Source organism: Plecotus auritus (genome assembly GCF_963455305.1).
Source record: "Plecotus auritus genome assembly, chromosome: 7".
Lineage (NCBI taxonomy): Eukaryota > Metazoa > Chordata > Mammalia > Chiroptera > Vespertilionidae > Plecotus > Plecotus auritus.
This window is the reverse complement of record NC_137774.1, coordinates 7867397-7886067: the sequence shown is the minus strand read 5'-3', so window position 1 is coordinate 7886067 and position 18671 is coordinate 7867397. Positions and strand designations below refer to the sequence as shown.

Genomic DNA, 18671 nt, shown 5'->3' with positions numbered 1-18671 from the left:
TGAAAGCAGAAACACAGGAAGGCTCTTAAGAAAAAGCTCCATTGTATCCCAGGGAAGCAGCCTTTCTGGAACATCTCTATCCTTGCTTCTAATCTATACTAATGAAATGGGAATATGCTAATTAGATTGGTTGGAGCGGACATCTTCCGCTCATCTGGTCCTCCTTCCAGACAAAGCTACAGTGGCGGGGTCTGAGGCAGAGGCAGTTAGGGGCGATTAGGCAGGCAGGCAGAGGCAGTTAGGGGTGATCAGACAGGTAGGCAGAGTGCTTAGGGGCGATCAGGCAAGCAGGCAGGTGAGCAGTTAGGAGCCAGAAGTCCCAGATTGCGAGAGAGATGTCCGACTGCCAGTTGGGCCATCCCTCGAGGGGTCCCGGATTGGAGAGGGTGCAGGCTGGGCTGAAGGATACCCCCCCCCACATGAATTTCGTGCACCAGGCCTCTAGTTAATTATAAAATCCTTCCTGTTGATCAGACCTCACTGTGGGAATCCTTCTGACCAGAATGCTGCAAAATTAGTCAAAAGGGCAAAATGGTCTGTGCGGTAAATGGACCCATAGACCACAGAGTGAAGGGATGGGCAGAATCTGAAGGTGAAAAGAAATCTTGTCTGGGGCGATCCTAAGCTTAACTCAAGGGGAAGAGGGTGCTAATGACTGATGACAGGCAAAACAAAACAAAAAAAAGAAAAAAAAGACAAATCAGGAAGGGAAGGTGTTCAGCTTTGAATGTGTCCGTTTCCCAGAGTCTTTTCATACAAATATATTTTTTATTGATTTCAGATAGAAAGTGAGAGGGAAAGGGAGAGAGAGAGAAACATCAATGAGAGAGAATCATTGATTGGCTCCTCAACGCCCCCTCCTGGGGATCGAACCCACAACCTGAGCATGTGCTCTTGACTGGAATCAAACCTGGGACCCTTCAGTCCTATGCTCCATCCACTGAGCCAAACCGGTTAGGGCTGTTTCCCAGGGTCTTACCTCTAAATAGTTGCTCTTACCGATCTCTAATTTGAAGAAAGCCTGCGATAAAGGTCTCACATCCACAACAGGCAACTTATAGACCATCAGGGAGGAGTACCTGGAAGGAAAAAAGTGAGGCTGAACTCCGGGCTTTAAGAGCATACCCCCTGACGAGTGAACATCCAAAAAGGAGCAACAGTCTGACAGGAGTGAAGTGGTATCTCACTGTGGCTTTGATGTGCATTTCTCTTAAGAACCAACCAACCAACCAAGCAAGGAAAACTGAAACAGACTCATAGATACAGAGAACATTTTACCAGTTGCCAGGTTTAGGGGGATGGGAGGCTGGGTGGAAAAGGTGAAAGGATGAAACACCACAAATGGGCAGTTCCAAAATAGTCCCGGGGATGTAAAGTACAACATAGGAAAGATAAGCAATAATATCGTAATAACTATGTATGGTGCCAGGTGGATACTGGAAATATCAGGGGGATCACTTAGTAAAGTATATGCCTGTCTAACCACTATGCTGTATACCTGAAACTCATGCAAAATAATACTGAATGTAAATGGTAATGTAAAAAATAAAACCATGACATAGGTAAAAAGTAAATGAAAAGGAGCATCAATGGCACCAATAACTTGTGTGCAGGTACACATCTGTATAGCATTGGAAACAGCCACAGTGTGAATGCTCTTCGAACAACAGGAAGTCAATGTACTAAAGCAGAACCATTTCCAGGCTCTTAAGAAGAGGCCCCTTTTACTCTAGGCAGGAACTGGAGACAAAGGGCAGGAATCTGACCATGCGTACCCCTCTGGAAGGGCAGAAGCAGATTACTTATCATCCTTCTCTCCTGTTGAGAATCGTATTTATCTAAAGAAGACTAGGCTCACCTCCTGGCCCCACCACAAGTTATTTGGCATGGTCTAATCAGTGGTCGGCAAACTCATTAGTCAACAGAGCCAAATATCAACAGTACAACGATTGAAATTTCTTTTGAGAGCCACATGTTTTAACCTTAAACTTCTTCTAACGCCACTTCTTCAGAATAGACTCACCCAGGCCGTGGTATTTTGTGGAAGAGCCACACTCAAGGGGCCAAAGAGCCGCATGTGGCTCGCCAGCCGCAGTTTGCCGACCACGGGTCTAACCTGCCTGAGCCTCCTGGGCCATTCATTACTTGATAATGTTCCTGATAATAAAAACGCTGAGAGACACCATTCAGCGAGGTTGACTGCTGCCTGGCACTGGGTGTTACACAGCAGGTCTCCTTGAATGGGGATGGCTTCACCCTCTAAAAGGACAACTGGAATGAACTAATGAACTAGGTACGTGTACCTGTTCGTACCTGGCACCTTCCCTTCACAGAATCTCTTTCCAAATGAGCACTTTGTTCTCTTGTTTCCCTCCTGTAGTAGCCCTTGGGTTTGGGACTTTCTCTAGGAATTTTTCACAATGACCATAAAGTTAAAAAAAAAAAAAGAAAAGAAAAAGAAAAAGAATGAGAAGATAGAAAATAACACCGAGGCCAAGGTGAAACAGACCACCGCCTGGTTTACCTTTCCTGCCGAGCAGCCTGTGGGAAAAGCCTCAGGATTTCACTGTGAAGGGGCTCCATGTGGGCGAGCGTCTTCACCTTCATCTCCAGCAGGTAATCCTTGCCAAATTTGCTCTTCAGGTGCTGGATGGAACCGATACATCTGGAGGGAGGAGGAAAAGGATGAAGTCAATCAAGAAAAGGGAGAGAGAAATATACTGCTGGTGATTTTTGGCTTCTGGAGGCCAGGGCAGGGCCAGGGAGAGCCGGAGCAGCCAGCCCCTCATACTCCTCACAGTGATGCCATGAGCAGGGAAACATCTTTGTGCAGGGCATGACTGGGGACCTCGTGTGGGCACTCACCTCAACTTCTCAGTCACCATGATGGCCACATGGTCACACACGGCCTCCACCTCCGCCTCTGCCATGTAATGGGTGGTCAGGAGGGCGCCCATCTCCATGTCTCTAAAGGTGGCCCGGATCACCTGACTAAAGTTAGAGCAAAGGAAATGTTCACTAGGAAGAATGCCAAGGTAACATGAAAAGAAAAATTTTAAAAAGTGTCCACGGGCTCATCTATATATATATAACCCTAATATGCAAATAGACTGAACAGCGGAACAACTGAACAACCAGTCACTTTGATGTGCATTGACCACCAGAAAGCATGCGTGGAACAACAAGAAGTCAATGTACTAAAGCAGAACCATTGTGGGCGTCAGCAACAGGTGGCAGAGCATGGGACATGGCGGGTGTTGGCCATGGTGGGATGGTGGAGCAAGTGAGCAGGGGCGCCAGACCAAGTCAGTCACCGGTTGCTGTCATCAGGGCGAGCCTCTGATGGTTACTGAAAATTCTTTACTCCCACGCGCCATGGTCCCACCTGGCGCTCACACTTCTTGCCAGCGCTGGCCCTGCTCACACCCACTGTAGGCGCCTGGTGCCAACCCCAATCGCTTGGCGCCATCAGCAGATGTGAGAGGTGGTTGCCAGCCCCAATTGCCCCTCAGGGCTTCTCTACCTCCCCCTACACCTGAGGAGTGATCAGGGCCAGCAGCTGCCTCTTGCATCCGCTGCCAGCAATGGCCCCACATGCACCTGCTGCTGGTACCGGCCCTGCTTGCACCTGCAGCCGGTGCTGGAGCCACAACTTGCACCCGCTGCTGGCACTGGCCCCAATAACTCCGTGCCATCAGCAGGTGCAAGGAGGGCCAGCACTATCAGTGCGTGGGAGCAGTGGTGGCAGAAGTGGGGCTGCCGGCAAATAGGGGACCAGGGGCCTTAGCATGAGGGGCTGGTGGGGTGCAGAAGATGGGCTGAGACCTGCCCCTGTGCCCACTGCAGCCTCGTGACCCACAGTTCCTTTCAAGGTGCACGGATTTGTGCACTGGGAAATAATCAATGAATTCAGATCACACAAAGAAAGGGTTTTTAATTGTTGTTGTTTTTTGTTTGTTTTTTGCAGGGGTTACAGGCATGGAAATAACCAAACTACTGGTTAGAGTGAATAATTCAGTGCATGGCTTGGGCTGAATAATGTAGAGAATGACATTAGGTAAAAAAAAATGTTGAATTTCAAGAATATTTATGAGAAGACAGTAGGAAAAAAGATAGAAAAAGAGAGAACTTATTTAAAAACATAATAATAATGACATATACCCCAAAGTGCAAAATGGCAGATTTCAAAATATATCCTAAAATAATTAAAGAATTATTTTGTTCCAGTAGAATTACGTATCTGGAGATGTCGCAGAAAAACTTAATGTAGATTGATCTGATTGAGTATAAAATCAGGCCATGCACACCCAGACAATCTAAGATGAGAATGAAATTCTTGAGTATTAATTTGTTAGAGTATCTTTTTCTCCTTCATAAAACTTGGCTGCAGTGGGCTATCAGATTCTCCCCGCCCCCCCCCCCCCCACCATCGTACTATTGCTTTTCCTGATAATATTGAGGTCTTTCGTTTGCTAAGTAAAACACTTTCACTTTGGGTTGCCCAGAACATCCTCTCACCACATCTGCTGCTGCCCCGCAGGATCCATGCCCCAGGATCTCCAGCAGCATCACCAACGCGTTTCCCAGGATGCTCAGCGCGAAGCACAGCTGGAAGGAGAGCAACAGTGCATCTGGCACAGATCTAGGATCTGTAGGCGTCTTAGAGTAACCCCAGCCCCATCCCTACCTTTCTCTTGATTCCCTCTGATAAGGCCTTCACGGGGCGCTTCTGCTCCTCCCACAGCCTGAGAGCCTCCACCAACCTGAAGCACACAGGAGTCAACCCCCATTACCAGCGCACAATTGGAAACACAGGCATTCTGCATCGCCCCAGCCGCTCCGGGCTTCTGAGCAGAGTGGGAAGACAGAAAGGCGGCTCCTGGCCAGAGCAAAGGCAGAAAGGCGACTCTGGTCAGGAGCAAAGGCGGTGCCAGCAGCCAGGGAAGGGAAGGCCCATTCTTGCACAAATTTTTGTGCGTTGGGCCTCTAGTACAAAATAATATTGAAGGTCAATTGTAATGGAAAAGTAAAATTTAAAAAGTTCAAAATATCTTGGATACTTTATGAGCCTTCCATTATTTTTATTTTTCTTTATTTATTGATTTTAGAGAAAAAGGAAGGGAGAGGAAGAAGAGGGAGTTGGGAAGGAGGGAGGGAGGGTGAGAGAAAGAAACATATATCGTTTGCCGCCTGCATGCAGAGGATTGAACCCCCAACCTGGATATGTGCCCTGACGGGAATGGAGCCACAACCCGTCAGTGAATGAGACTATGCTCCAACCAACTGAGCCACACCAGCCAGGGCCCTTTCATGGTTTTTAAACTCACATTTTTAATGACTTATTTTTGTATTAAGAATAATCACTAGACTTTTCCTCTCCAGGCTTAAAATGAAAGAACATAATGCTGAATTGGGATCTAGGTGAACAAGTCATCTCCCCTACCAATAAGTATGGAGTCATCAGTTAGAATGGTCCTTCCTTAGTTTTTTGTGAATCTATGACATCGCTCTAGTAGAAGACAGGTGTGTCTCCCCCAGGTACCGTGTGACAGCGACTGCGGCGTCCGCTTTCCTCAGCCCTTTCACAGCTGCAAACACGTCCAGGCACTCCCTCACTGTCAGGTTGGGCCACAGTGCATTCTCCTGAGGGCAGTACCCCAGGAACTTGAGGGCGTCCCCTCCGCTGTTCCTTTTCAAAATCACCTACACAAAAAGTTCATTCTCACCTTCTGGCTAAAATTATGATGTGTGTGTGTGTTCAAATGTGTAAAGTGCCAAATTTTTAAGCATGAAAATTAAATTTTTAATTTAGTGCAAAGCATACAAATGCATCCCCCTCATGCAAGAACATTTAAATGGAAATGTCTTCTTACTATCAGCAATGCCAGATAAATTAGATACTGTTCAGAAGCTCCTAAATACTCCACCAAGTCAGGAGAAATCTGTAAAGTGAGAAAAAGGGGTAATTAGATGAACCTCCATCTGTGCATGAATCTCATCTCACTTAAGACAATTTAATGCCCATTACACGACCTTGCCAGCCTTCTATGTAATTCTTGCTCGTGCACCAGGTAAAAGTCAGTTTGTGACTGCGCAGCATGTCTTTGCTTGTCATGTCACTTGGTGAACTGTTACCTTGTGCTTGTGCTGTAGGCTCCAATGCTTTTATATTGAACACTGCGAGTTTGCAGGATTTGCCCTGCTAGGAGAAACTCAGTGGTGCTGATGTACATCCTTATATATGGGTGCTCTTTGTCATTAAGGAGAGTTTCTGAGAGTAGATCCTGGCACACAACAGTCCCTTCCCAATCTTTAAATTTTGGAGTTCAAGGCCAAGTCCATGGGCTGTCTTTTCATTCTACTTATGCTTACTCTGTAGGTTATATCACCTAGTTCCATGGCCTTAAATATAACTTACATGCTGAGGAATCTCAAGTGTTTAGCTTTAAGTCCCCCAAATCCTCAAAACCCTGCATACTGAATATCAGACTCATATATCTATCCAGATACTTGATATTTTTTTCCCAGCCTTACAAAGGGTTCAGCATTCTGGAGAAAGGGGCTGTGCGTAGATGATTAAGAAGGAGTCCAAGGACGAAAGATATTTTTGAAAGGCATTGCGGGTCAGAGGAGCTTCCGACTGAAGGAGCTAGAAGGCTCTCACCTTGACCAAGGACCCACAACCTGTCTGTCCTAAGGCAAGGTGGAAATATACACTTCAAAGGGTAGAGTATCAAAGGATATTCAGAAACACTGTCAGTTTCGGGAATAGCCTATAGCTGTTCAGTTTTTTGGCCAAAAGGAGGCAATAAAATGCCCTGAGCTGTCTGGCAGTTAACAATCCTATTCAGGTTTGGGCAAGATGCCTTTTAGCCATTTCCAACAGGTAAATTACATGTGACTCAACCCTGTTGAGCTCCCCAAGCTTCACCAATCTTTTGGTAAAACTCTTGTAATTATTACATGCTGGAATTGGTTCTTGGCAGCTGGTCAGAGCATGGCAGAGCTTCTTTGAGTCCCTGGGCACTGGTAACAGGCAGGCAGCAGTTTGGTGGTGTTGTTGCCTTTGTCTCTTTTGGTTGTCATGGTAACCCTCTGCTGTGGGTAAGGAGATCAAGATCTCCATTTTACAGATGAGAAAACAAGGTCTGCCTGGATAGTAGATGGTAGATCCAAGATTAAATTTAGGCCACGCTCTAAGTCACTGTGCCACACGGCAGCATTCAGTGGAAGCAGGAACTGAGTTCCATTCATCTTTTTCTTCCTAGCACAAGATGCATAAACAGACTGCACATAAGAGCCTGGGAAGGCAGTTGGGGAGGGGAGCTCTCCGGAGCAGAATTTTCTGGGATGCTAACAATTTTCTGAAAGGGAAGAAAAGACATAAAAGCACTGATAGAAAGCTCAGAGAATCATCTCCACTCAGAAATCATACATTTTATACATGGTCATCACACTAAGTAGTTTGAGAAGATTTTTCTAGAAAATGGCTCTGCTTGCCACCACTTTTTACTTCCTTAATCATGGTGTGGTGTCTTCCTTATTTAGATTTTGGTAGTACATTGATTAAAGCAGAAAACTAGCTCTTGTATTAGAAATAATTTTCCATTGGATTGAAATGAACTTGTAAATTAGAGGCCCAAGAGTTGAGAAAAAGACACATGAAATAAAAGACATTTCAAAATTATATATATGAGATTTATTTTATATTTTCCACAAACTTGGTCATTGGACCTATTACATTTATCAACTTTCTGAGATGAAGTGGTAGATGTCCATAAAAGATCAGTTATAATACAAGCATCTTTAGCAAAGAGTTAAAAATACAATGAAAATCCAACTCTGTTAGTTTATAAAAATAAAAAAGTATAATACATTCCTAATAGCAAGTTTTCAGTTTTCCAGACTATGTCTGTATGACTGATAGTGTTACCATTGGAAATGTTATCAAATATATTGATATCAGATTTTATGACCAATGAATGATGTTTTCATATTTTTAGCCATAGAATATGTATTAAAATATTTTTAATAAGTATAATACTTTTTGACATGCTCACTTAAATTATTATTAAAATATCAGCTTTATAAAGTGTCACACTTGCTGAAGAGTAAATATATGTATTTCTCTGTTTAGGTTAGCAAAAAAAGAATTTTAAGTTTTTGATAAAAAATATTAATAAAATTTGTATATCATAATCAGAAATGTAAATTTATTTATTCAGCATTAGACAGAAAATTGGGATCAGGGTGACCTGCAGACACATTTAGGCTGGGACTGGGAGGTGGACTCAGTCAGGGGCCTGTGTCCCTGTTGTCAGTGCATTTCCCAGCCCTCACTCCTCCTCTCCACCACACCAAAACCTTGCCAGCCTTCACAATTTAGGTTCTAAATACAAACACTGATGCTATCAAAATAAATGTCTTAAAAAACAACCACTGGCTTGAATGGAAACGGAGAGTACTTGGGGCTTCAAGGCTCTTCCTGGGGGAGGAGCTTCTGCTTCATGGAGGGTTGAAGTTCATCATCAAAATTCTCTAGCTCCTGCTCCTTGGAGAGCTCCAGGAAGACCTAAAATGGGATGAGAAATAGAGATAGGGATGTCATACTGTTTCCTGTAGCTCCAAGAGAGTGAAAAGCAAAGGTACATATTGTACTGTTATATTCCATGGATGATGTAAGATCACTAAAACTGACCCACCTGCTCCAGGGTGGACTGTGACAGGCTGTAGTCTTCCAGGTCGAAGCTCTGTTTAACTGCACAAGGATGGATGTACATTAGGGCTTTATATGTTTTTATATCCAGATGGCCTTTCAGCACAGAATACAAATAACTATTTTTTAAAAGCATTAAATGAAAAGAGGAAGGCAAGAACCATTAGGATGGTTTAAGCACAGCCTTCAGCTAAAAGAACAGCAGTGCATTCACATAGGTTTGGGGGAAGGTGTTATGTTGCACAGATTCTGAGATGTCTACTTAAGGGAGGAAACGGTGCCGAGAAGGCCTCCTTTCCTGCAGGTGAGCCAGGAAGAGGTGGAAGGCAGACACATCCAGCACAGGAAGAGGTGGAAGGCAGACACATTTGGAAAAGGGTTGCATCAGAACGTTATAGAGAAAGATGCCTGAGGTTTTCTCAGAAGCAGGTAATCCTCATGGACCTCTTTCCGTCCATGCAGTTTCCTTGAGCCAAACCAAATAGAAAACTTTCTCCTTGACCAAAATGGACTGGGAAGGGTAGTTGGAGCCCAATAAGAGCCCAGCAGGCTGGAAATATGCCACCAACAGTACCAGATTGGAAATATACCACCAGACATACCAGGCTAGTACTGGCCACAGTGCCAGTCAGCGGATGCTCAGAATGCTGGGGCGCTCAGCTCAGAGAATGGAAAGAAGAGGCATCACTGTGAACATGGATGCTATTAACAGGAGGAAGAAGAGTCTTCTAGAACCAGGAGACTTGAATCTCTTCCTCAGAGAAGGTGACAAACAAGCGAAGATGTCACTGGGCAGTGACAATGAAAGAATAAGGATGGAGAGGGAGGTCAGCTAGCACAGAGCAGAGTCGCAGAGTCAATGGGCTCAGATGGTAAGGACCACATGAGCCTGGCGATGAGAGATGCAGTGTGGTCAGTTTTATAGCACAACAGACACAAGATCATCTTAGTGACCAGACAAGAGGTAAGTTTTTAATACAGAGTCCAAGGCAAAGAGATAATATGCAAGTCCACATAAAATTTAGTTTTAAACATGTAAGCACCAATATTTTAAAAGACCATATTCTTCTTCTTTATTTTTGACAATATTATTCTTAAATGCATGTATGATTGAGTTTTGACTTAACTTACACTAATATATTATAGAAAAAGATATGGAAAAAATCAGAAGAATAAAAATCAGTCCCATTTCCCCACCCCCACAAACACACACAGAATGCCTGTACTTCCTTGATATTATGCTCCTAAAATTAAATTTGAAATTTTCAGTTTTGAATTTAAAACATTATATCACATTTCATGTTTGCCATGGAGATGGATTATTTTGTGACTTGAAATTATCTGCTTTCAGGCTCTTATTTATAACCCTATCACTCTTACCCCTCTCTAATTTGAAGAAAGCTTGTGCTAAAGGTCGCACATCTTCCACTGGCAACTTGTAGACCATGAGAGACGAGTACCTGGGAGGAAAGGAAGGGAGAGAGACGCTGATACCACCTGCGATGGACGTGAACTGACTCAGACATCTCTCTGGCCTTTATTTCTGTAAGTGTGGTTTGTGGTAGGCAAAATGCAGAGGGTGAATCTATACTAATAAAAAAGAGGCAGCTCACAAGGAAAACTGGGGATTGGAGGCAGACAGACAGGTTAGTGCCCTTGTCCCCTCAGATGGAGATGAGTAGGTACAATGCAAATTAAATTTCCAGATTTACCCAAGTCACCTTCCACCTCACTTTGTTTGTTTGTTTTTTTTTTTTTTTTTTTTTGGTTAATCCTCACCAGAGGATGTTTTTCCATTGATTTTTAGAGAGAATGGATGGGAAGGGGAGAGACACACAGAGAGAAACATCGATGTGAGAGAGACACATTGATTGGTGGCCTCCTGCACAGGCCCCGACCAGGGCCGGGAATGGAGCCTGCAACCTTCAACTGAAATATGTGCTCTTGACTGGAATCGAACCCGGGCTGGTGCTCTATCCACTGAGTCAAGCTGGCTAGGGCCCACCTCCCTTTCTAGGTCAACACTTACTCCTCGGCTTCATCCTCCAACTGGGCCCTGACACCATGCAATTTCTTCAAGCTTCCAGCTCAGGCAGAAATCTAAGTCTATTCTCCAGAGCATTTCTACCTACCCTACCTTTCCCTTCCTACTCAAACTGCTTTCCTAACACAGGAGACCATAACTGAGTCTCTGAGTAGGAAACCAGAAATCTCTAGGAATTGAAGCTCCAAATAATATCCAGCAACCATTTTTAAAACAATTTGTTTCTCAGATAAATTTGTCTTTCCATCATTTGAAAACCAGGAAGATTCAGGTTTCATTTCCTTAAGATTCTATTTCATATATTTATGAAGCAACCTTTCTCATCCATTTTGCTTATTCCCTGCACCGCTATGACATATTTCTATTTAGTCCTGGGCTACACAATGAGTTATAACATTGACTTTATATTTACAGTATACTCAACTGTAGAAATATATTTTCTGGTCTTGTCATTATGACTTGTTTCTCTTTACTACTTTTCCCCAACTGCTAAATTCTCTGTCTTCTGCAGTTAAATTGCAGTTGTTTAAAAAATGACCCTATTGTTAATCTTTGTATTTTTTTAGTGTATTACTTTTATGAGGATTGTTCCATGACCAGACTCTATATAAAATTGGAAATATTAATAGATTTGAAATGAAACAGTTTTACATCCCAGTTTTGCCACTTATTAGCTATCACGTGACCTAACCAATCTACCAATTTTCATGGAATAAGGTCCTTGCAAAGGCCAGACTCTTACAATGCATTTTTGTAATCATCTCCTTTTACATTGGAACAGCAGAGTCTACTTTAGAAAGTCTCGGTGAGGATTAAATAAGATAACCCAAGGACAGGACAATACCTGGTACAGAGTAGGACCATAACACCCAACATCAGCCCTTCTCTAGTTGACTTTCTGCAGTGTCCAACAAATCATTTCTTTTAGGGTTTCCTTTTGGGCTAAATGTGGGCTTGAATGACCACAGCTCTATGAACCTGACAAGGAAAAACTGACACCTGATAGCAGATCAAAGCCAGCCACCATCCTTACCTTTCCTGCCGAGCAGCCTGGGGGAAAAGCCTCAGGATTTCGCTGTGAAGGGGCTCCACGTGGGCGAGGGTCTTCACCTTCATCTCCAGCAAGTAATCCTTGCCAAATTTGCTCTTCAGGTGCTGGATGGAACCGATACATCTGGAGGGAGGAGGAGGAGGCAGTGCTTGAGACTTAGGATTTGCTGCTAGTGCTGTCTTAGGACTGGGCCATCAGACCCTGGCCAGGTGGTCCCAGTTTTTCATAGTGACCTCTCTGCCCACTGACAAACTGCCAGCCATGCACCTGGTGGTCAAGTGTGGGTTTGGGCGGACAGTCACCTCAGCCTCCCGGACACCATGATGGCCACACGGTCACACAGGGCCTCTGCCTCAGCCATGTAATGGGTGGTCAGGAGGGCGCCCCTCTCGGTGTTGTTAAAGCTGGCCCGGATCGCCTGCCTGAGTGGGAAGAAAAGATGCATGGGAAACATACACAACAACATCCAGAACCCCGCCCTCTGCCCCACCTGTGAATCCTTATGAGAATGATCATTGTCATGAGAAGTGTGGGACACGGGGTGATTGTGTCTTACTGTGTCACACAGATACACCATAGCTTCTTAAAAGATCAATTGAGCAATTACAATACTCACAGTGAGTATGTTTGGGCCCTGACCATGATTATTTTTCCTTTAATGAGAAACAGTAAGATGTTTTTGCAAAGTATTGGCTATATGAATGATATTCGGGTTGTTTTATTTTGTATTAAGAGACAGTGTACGGGAGGGGTGGCCGCCTTGCTTTCTGTAGAGGTGTGGAGTTGGTGGCCGTGGCCTCTGGGCTGGGATGAACTGAGCTCTTGGGGAGGCGGGGCAAACAGGGGAGCCGAGCCAGAGCTACAGCCACTACAGGGGTGGCAGTTGGACCATTGTTTCTGCAGGATTTGCTGTCTGTGGTGTGTGTGTGTTTTAAATATGTTTTTCCCGATTTCAGAGAGGAAGGGAGAGGGAGAGAGAGATAGAAACCCCAATGATGAGAGAGAATCATTGATCAGCTGCCTCCTGCATGCCTCATACCAGGGACTGAGCTGGCTATCCAGGCATGTGCCCCCACAGGGAATCTAACCGTAACCTCCTAGTTCATAGGTCGATGCTCAACCACTGAACTATGCTGGCCAGGCCATTGTGTTTTGGAAGCCATAAAGCATGTGGAGTCTCAAGCCAAACAACACTTTGAAAGTCTACCAAAATCTGCCTTCAGTGGTGGCTATTACATGTGGGTTTGAACCCAACATAACAAAATGGGAAGCCGATTTCAAATAGGGTAAGCCCTGCTGCCAATAAAGGAAAAATAAGAGATGCTCATCAATGAATTATGCTTTTAACTCCCCACCCCTCATGCCCGATGATCCCTTCAATGAAGCTGAAGGTTCACTAGAAGGCCAAGCTAAAAAAAAAAGTGAACATATATGATGAAAAATATTCGTATCAGTTATGTATGAGAGTACCAGCTTTTTATAATAAACTAGAGGCCCGGTGCAGGAAATTCGTGCAAGGGGGTGGTGGTGGTGGTGGTGTCCCTCAGCCCAGTCTGAATCCTCTCCAATCTGGGAATCTTTGAGGGATGTTCGACTCCCTCTCACAATCCAGGACTGCTGGCTCCCAACCACTTGCCTGCCTGCCTGCCTGATTGCCTCAAACCGCTTCTTCCTACCTGGCTGATCACCCCCTAACCACTCCCCTGCTAGCCTGATTGATGCCTAAATGTTCCCCTGCCAGCCTTATTGCCCCTAATTGCCCTCCCCTGCCGACGTGGTCGCCCTGCCCTCCCCTGCTAGCCTGGTCACCCCTAACTGCCATTCCTTGCCAGCCTGGTCGCCCCCAACTGCCCTTCCTTGCAGTCCTGGTTGCCTCTAACTATCCTCCCCTGCAGACCTGTTCCCCACCAACTTCTCTCCCCTGCAGGCCTGGTCACCCCCAAATGCCCTCACCTGCTGGCCTGGTTGCCCCCAATGCCCTCCCCTGCAGGCCTGGTACCCCCCAAAACTGCCCTTCCTCTACCTCTCCCTTCCTCTCGGAAATCAATATAAATATAATCTAAAAAAAAAAAAAAAAAAAAAAAAGTGGGTAGCCACAACTTTGACCTAAGAAACAGATATAAGTAGGTATATGTCCCTGACAGAATTCAGATTTCACACGTTAAAAACTTGATGAAAAGGAAAAAACAAAACAAAACAGCTTAAGGGACAATGTTCACAGGAGTTAAACACTTCACAGATTCCCTGCCAGGCGTCCACGCTGGCCCGGACAGGCGGCTCCCCTCACCACATCTGCTGCTGCCCCGCGGGGTCCATGCCCGTGGAAGGCTCGTCCAGCAGCACCACCGATGGGTTTCCCAGGATGCTCAGCGCGAAGCACAGCTGGAAGGAGAGGAAGGGCACATCTGGCAAGGATCTGGGATCAGTGGGCCTCCTGGTGTAACCCCAGCCCCGCCCCTACCTTCCTCCTGATTCCCTCTGATAAGGCCTTCACAGGGCGCTTCAGCTCCCCCTGCAGCTTGAGCGCCTCCACCAACCTGAAGGAAACACAATGGGGGCCACAGGCTTCTGACAACCAGGACCCTTGGTGGGAGAGCGAGCCACGTAGGAGCAGGGTGGGGACAGGGCTCGGAAATGGGGTACTGAAATAGACACTGGGCCACGTTACAACAGACTGGTTTGACACCCCCGAGCCCCCCAAAATTAGTTTTCCTTTTAAAAGATTTGAAGTGCATTTTATGACATGCAAATAGCTGTCCTATGATAGTTTATACTTACATTTTAGTATTTTTGATTAATTTGCCAATACATACTTTTTTCTTTCCATATTTAAGATGAGAAAATGAAATAACATGTTAAAATTGGGAAACCAGTTTCTGATTGGAAATTTCCCCATTGTGATCTGGGTCAGTGTTGAGTCTCCAGGGAAGTCTTCAATTTCCTGTGAAGGCTGTCACTCCAACTGACTTCCTGGACCTCTCAGGTAGCAACAGGTGTGTCCTCTCCACACACTGCCCCCCCCGTCCCTGGCTCCACCCGCCCCCTTACCGTGTGATGGTGACTGTGGCATCCGCTTTCCTCAGCCCTTTCACCGCAGCGAACACGTCCAGATGCTCTCTCACTGTCAGGTTGGGCCACAGCCCATTCTCCTGAGGACAGTACCCCAGGAACCCCAGGGGGTCCCCTTCGCTGCTGCCTTTTAGTAGCACCTGCAGAGAAAACTTCACTCTCAGACCCTACATTGCTCCTCTGTGTTCCCATGACACCTTTCTTCTTACAAACCTAGAAAACCTAGAAAAAGCCTCTGATCTCATTGACTTGAATCACCTGCAACCATTTTGGTTGGAGGAAGGTTGTCAGAGTGTAAATACATGGCAACACACAGATGTTCAGGGCAAGTGACCTTAGGTGGGTGATCTGAGAAAGCCTGCCTGCTGAGGGACCATTGCAGCAGAAGGGTGACAGGGCGCCTGCCCTGGAAAAGGCCAGTAGTTTGGGGTAGAGCAAAGCCCTGTGGAGGGATGATGCTCAATGTGCTCTCAGACTCCAGACAAAAGTAGGGACCTGGAGCCGAGTGGTCCAGGGGAGAAGAGAGAGATGTGACAGGAGGGACGTGGGAATCAGCTCCTGACCAGCAAGGAGAGGTTTCCTTCCTGGCACCGTGCAGTGGGTGGTCACTGAAAGTGTTTGAACAGGACAATGACATGTTATAAAGATCACACTGGCTGATGTGATTCAAGCTGATTTCATGTCACCCAAATGGTTGTTGGCTCTATGATTCAGATCTCATGTAACCTTTAGAAATATTTCATTCCAAGATCTCAATGAATGGTTACCTCTTCTTTTGCCCATGCTTAAGGAGAAATAAAATATTGATTTTATTTCAAGGTGGTGCTCTCAACTGAACTGAGCACTCCCTTTAGGCTTGGCTGAGTCACCAACATCACCCAGAGGCACCCTTCACCGACACGTGCTCTCACCTCAGCATCAGAGTGACTGTGAATATGTTTCTTCTTCCTCTTTCCTGGGACACCTGCCTATCACGTATTTGGTGGTCTTTCCCTTGGTGGGCGTGACCACCAGCCCCTTTCTCATGGTGGAGGTGCACAGACCTCTGCCTTAGGATTCTGTTCTCCACTCCCCTCACCGCCAACATACTTTTGAAAGGAGTTCTGAAGGTTACCTATGTCCTGCCAGAGAATTTTAGTTTTCTCTGTAACTCATGTTGTTTCTTTGATAAATTCAGCTCTTTTTCTGTTTGCCTGGCCTTCTATGCAGTTGAATCGCATGGATAATTCATTTCTTGAAAACACTCTCTCAAGATAGTATATTTCTACCAAAATATGTGTTACAGTAAGTAAGCACTTTTAAAGGACTAAATAAAGTTATTTAAAAAAACACATTTTAATTCATATAAGGAGGACAGTGCTCATTGAAAGTGCAAATCCAAGTGTTTTATGGTAGTATAAATAGAATTTGTATGCATTCTGAGATTGGACATTCCCGCTAATTGCCTTTACAGGCATGAATAATTATTCCCTTTCAGTGATTAGTTTGGTTGTGTATTAATGTGATAATTTGTAATGTGTATTCAGTCACATTAATCACTCCATTCATCTAATGAATGAGTGAGATTTGGCTGTGTATAATATTTTGACATCTTATAAATTTATTTTGAGCACCACTAGGTAACGTATTTTCCACTTGGTTCACCTACCTGTCCAGCAGTTGGTTTGGTGTCTCCAGTTATCACTTTAATGGATGTACTTTTACCAGCTCCGTTGTGTCCTAGCAATCCTAAAACCTCACCTGGAAAAAAAGGGTCACATTTAATACAAATTGATTTTAATAATAAAATTAAGAATAAAACATAGTCTGAAGTCTCACTGTGTGACAAGTGTATGTGATTTGTAGGTAGTGTCTCATGTAATTGTCATAGCCCTCCTCCCCCCCGAGAGGTTATCATAAGCCTTTCTTACATATGTGGGAACAATAGCTCTTGGGGATGAGGTTAGCTGCCCAAAGTCATACTGATAGAAAGTGACAAAGTCACTCTTGGAAGCTAGGTGTATCAGACCACACATGTCCTGTGATCCTAAGAATTGTGCAATAATGTCCCAAAATGAAGCCATGTACCATCTGCTGGTCAAGCGTTCAGACCATGCTGGCACATCCCTTTCATGTTCTTGTGAAAAATAATGAACGTTAGGAAATTAATCATGTTCATTACAGAGAAATGCACATTTTTGGGGTTTCAATGGTTTATTTCAACAGAGTGCTTATGGTTTCCATGTGGATGTAAGCCCCTATCCATGGGCATGACTTAGTAAATTTCTCTAGGAATAAGCCATGTAAAAGGAGCTGTCAAGGTCTCCCCAATGATGGGTCTGTGTGCGAACCAAGAGGTGGTCACAGAATGATTCTCATCAAGAACCACGAAGCTCGAAGGAGGGCTCCGAGCCAGCAGTGGGAGAGCCTCCGTGTCCAACCTTTTCTGACACAGAAAGAGACATTTCTTGTGGCGATTTTCTTCTTCTTCTTGGAAAAGCAGTGTTTTCTCTTCACTGTGTACTCCTTGCGTAGACAGCTGGCAATAATGGCTGGTTTCTGTAAATGACAGGTATATCATGTCAGACCTTCAGACTCTCCATTGACCTTGAATAAGCCGTATCCTCTGACTGGGCTGGCCCCTGACTGCACAAGCCATGCCTCCAAGAAGACTTTCTACTAGATGACACGTTTACGGGCCATTCTCCTATCTTAGCACTTATGTTTCCCTCTCCTACAAGGGCATTCACACAGGAACACGTTATTTAATGCAGCCAGCCCATCTCTCTGGACAGAAGCAGGGATTTGGAGAAGCACCAAATCCCCCACAAAGGACAAACAACACAGTGTGGACTGGACTTGGCCCTGCATTTTGTACAGTGTACTTTCTCCAAGAAGCAGTGATTGGGGTCAGTTTGCTCAGTTTCTAAAATTCACAAACTCTTGCTTGGCTTCAGAAATTTCAATTTCACTCCACTTTTAAAATTTATTTTCTACGAAAGACAACGTGAGGTAAAATGACTTTTTAATCTGCTCATTTAGATGTAAAAATGATGACTACCTGCTAAAATAAAGTTATGATCCTCATTTGTATGAATTAGAGAAATGTAAAATCATTTGAGAATTAGACGCTTCCTGTTTTTATTCATTTGTGTTATTTGATGAAATAACTACTTTGTATGTTTTTACCTCGTCAAAATTTGTGGAATTCAAGGCATTTGCTGTTCTCACTCTTTCCATCTGGACATCTTCATCCTCCCTCTCGGGCTCCTCTGGATTTTGCTGTACCTTGCTGCTTCTTGGAGAAATTCTGTAGTCAAAACCATCCATTAATAATTGATTTTGGGTTTTTATCCTCGTATTAAAAACACTGCATTCTTTAAATCTGATATTGAATAGACTGGGTGATTAATAATCCATCATAATCTCCCTTCAATACAGTGAAATCTCCACCCCCCTCCAAATGCAAATAGGATGGTTGATCTCCTATTAAGGTTAGCCATTTCTCTGGAATATGTGTGAGATTCACTAATTTTCCTCCATTCTAACTCTGTCCCTCATACTCTCTTCCTTCTATTCTCTCTTTCTTCAACCTAAATCTCTCATACTGATTTTAGAAGACTTTTTAAAAGTCTTCTTGTGTCTTGGAAGTCTCCCATGCAACTATCTGTAAGAGTTATCAATGAAACTGATGGGGAGTCAGATGCTTATGGTTGCATCATTGAATGATGGGAGCAGTCTCAGCTTTTCAGTGCCATGAATAACTGAACCAGTCTATGGTCCACCAGTTGGACTTCTCACTACCACAGGAA

At 44.6% G+C, this 18671-nt stretch overlaps 1 protein-coding gene across 1 annotated transcript in view; it reads right to left on the bottom strand.

Moving 5' to 3' along the window:
- Positions 1-7672: 7672 nt before the first annotated feature.
- Positions 7673-18671, bottom strand: part of LOC308252453 (ABC-type organic anion transporter ABCA8-like) — a 48049-nt gene continuing 37050 nt past the window's right edge. Inside the window, exons 29-39 of the mRNA XM_080677097.1 lie at positions 18049-18169; positions 17301-17418; positions 16529-16620; positions 14860-15020; positions 14273-14348; positions 14099-14193; positions 12114-12233; positions 11794-11934; positions 10097-10176; positions 8703-8758; positions 7673-8572 (exon numbers count right to left, since the gene is read on the bottom strand). Of these exons, the coding sequence (XP_080533223.1) occupies positions 8474-8572; positions 8703-8758; positions 10097-10176; positions 11794-11934; positions 12114-12233; positions 14099-14193; positions 14273-14348; positions 14860-15020; positions 16529-16620; positions 17301-17418; positions 18049-18169 (1159 nt within the window). The 3' untranslated portion in view covers positions 7673-8473. The remainder of the gene's footprint in view (positions 8573-8702; positions 8759-10096; positions 10177-11793; positions 11935-12113; positions 12234-14098; positions 14194-14272; positions 14349-14859; positions 15021-16528; positions 16621-17300; positions 17419-18048; positions 18170-18671) is intronic.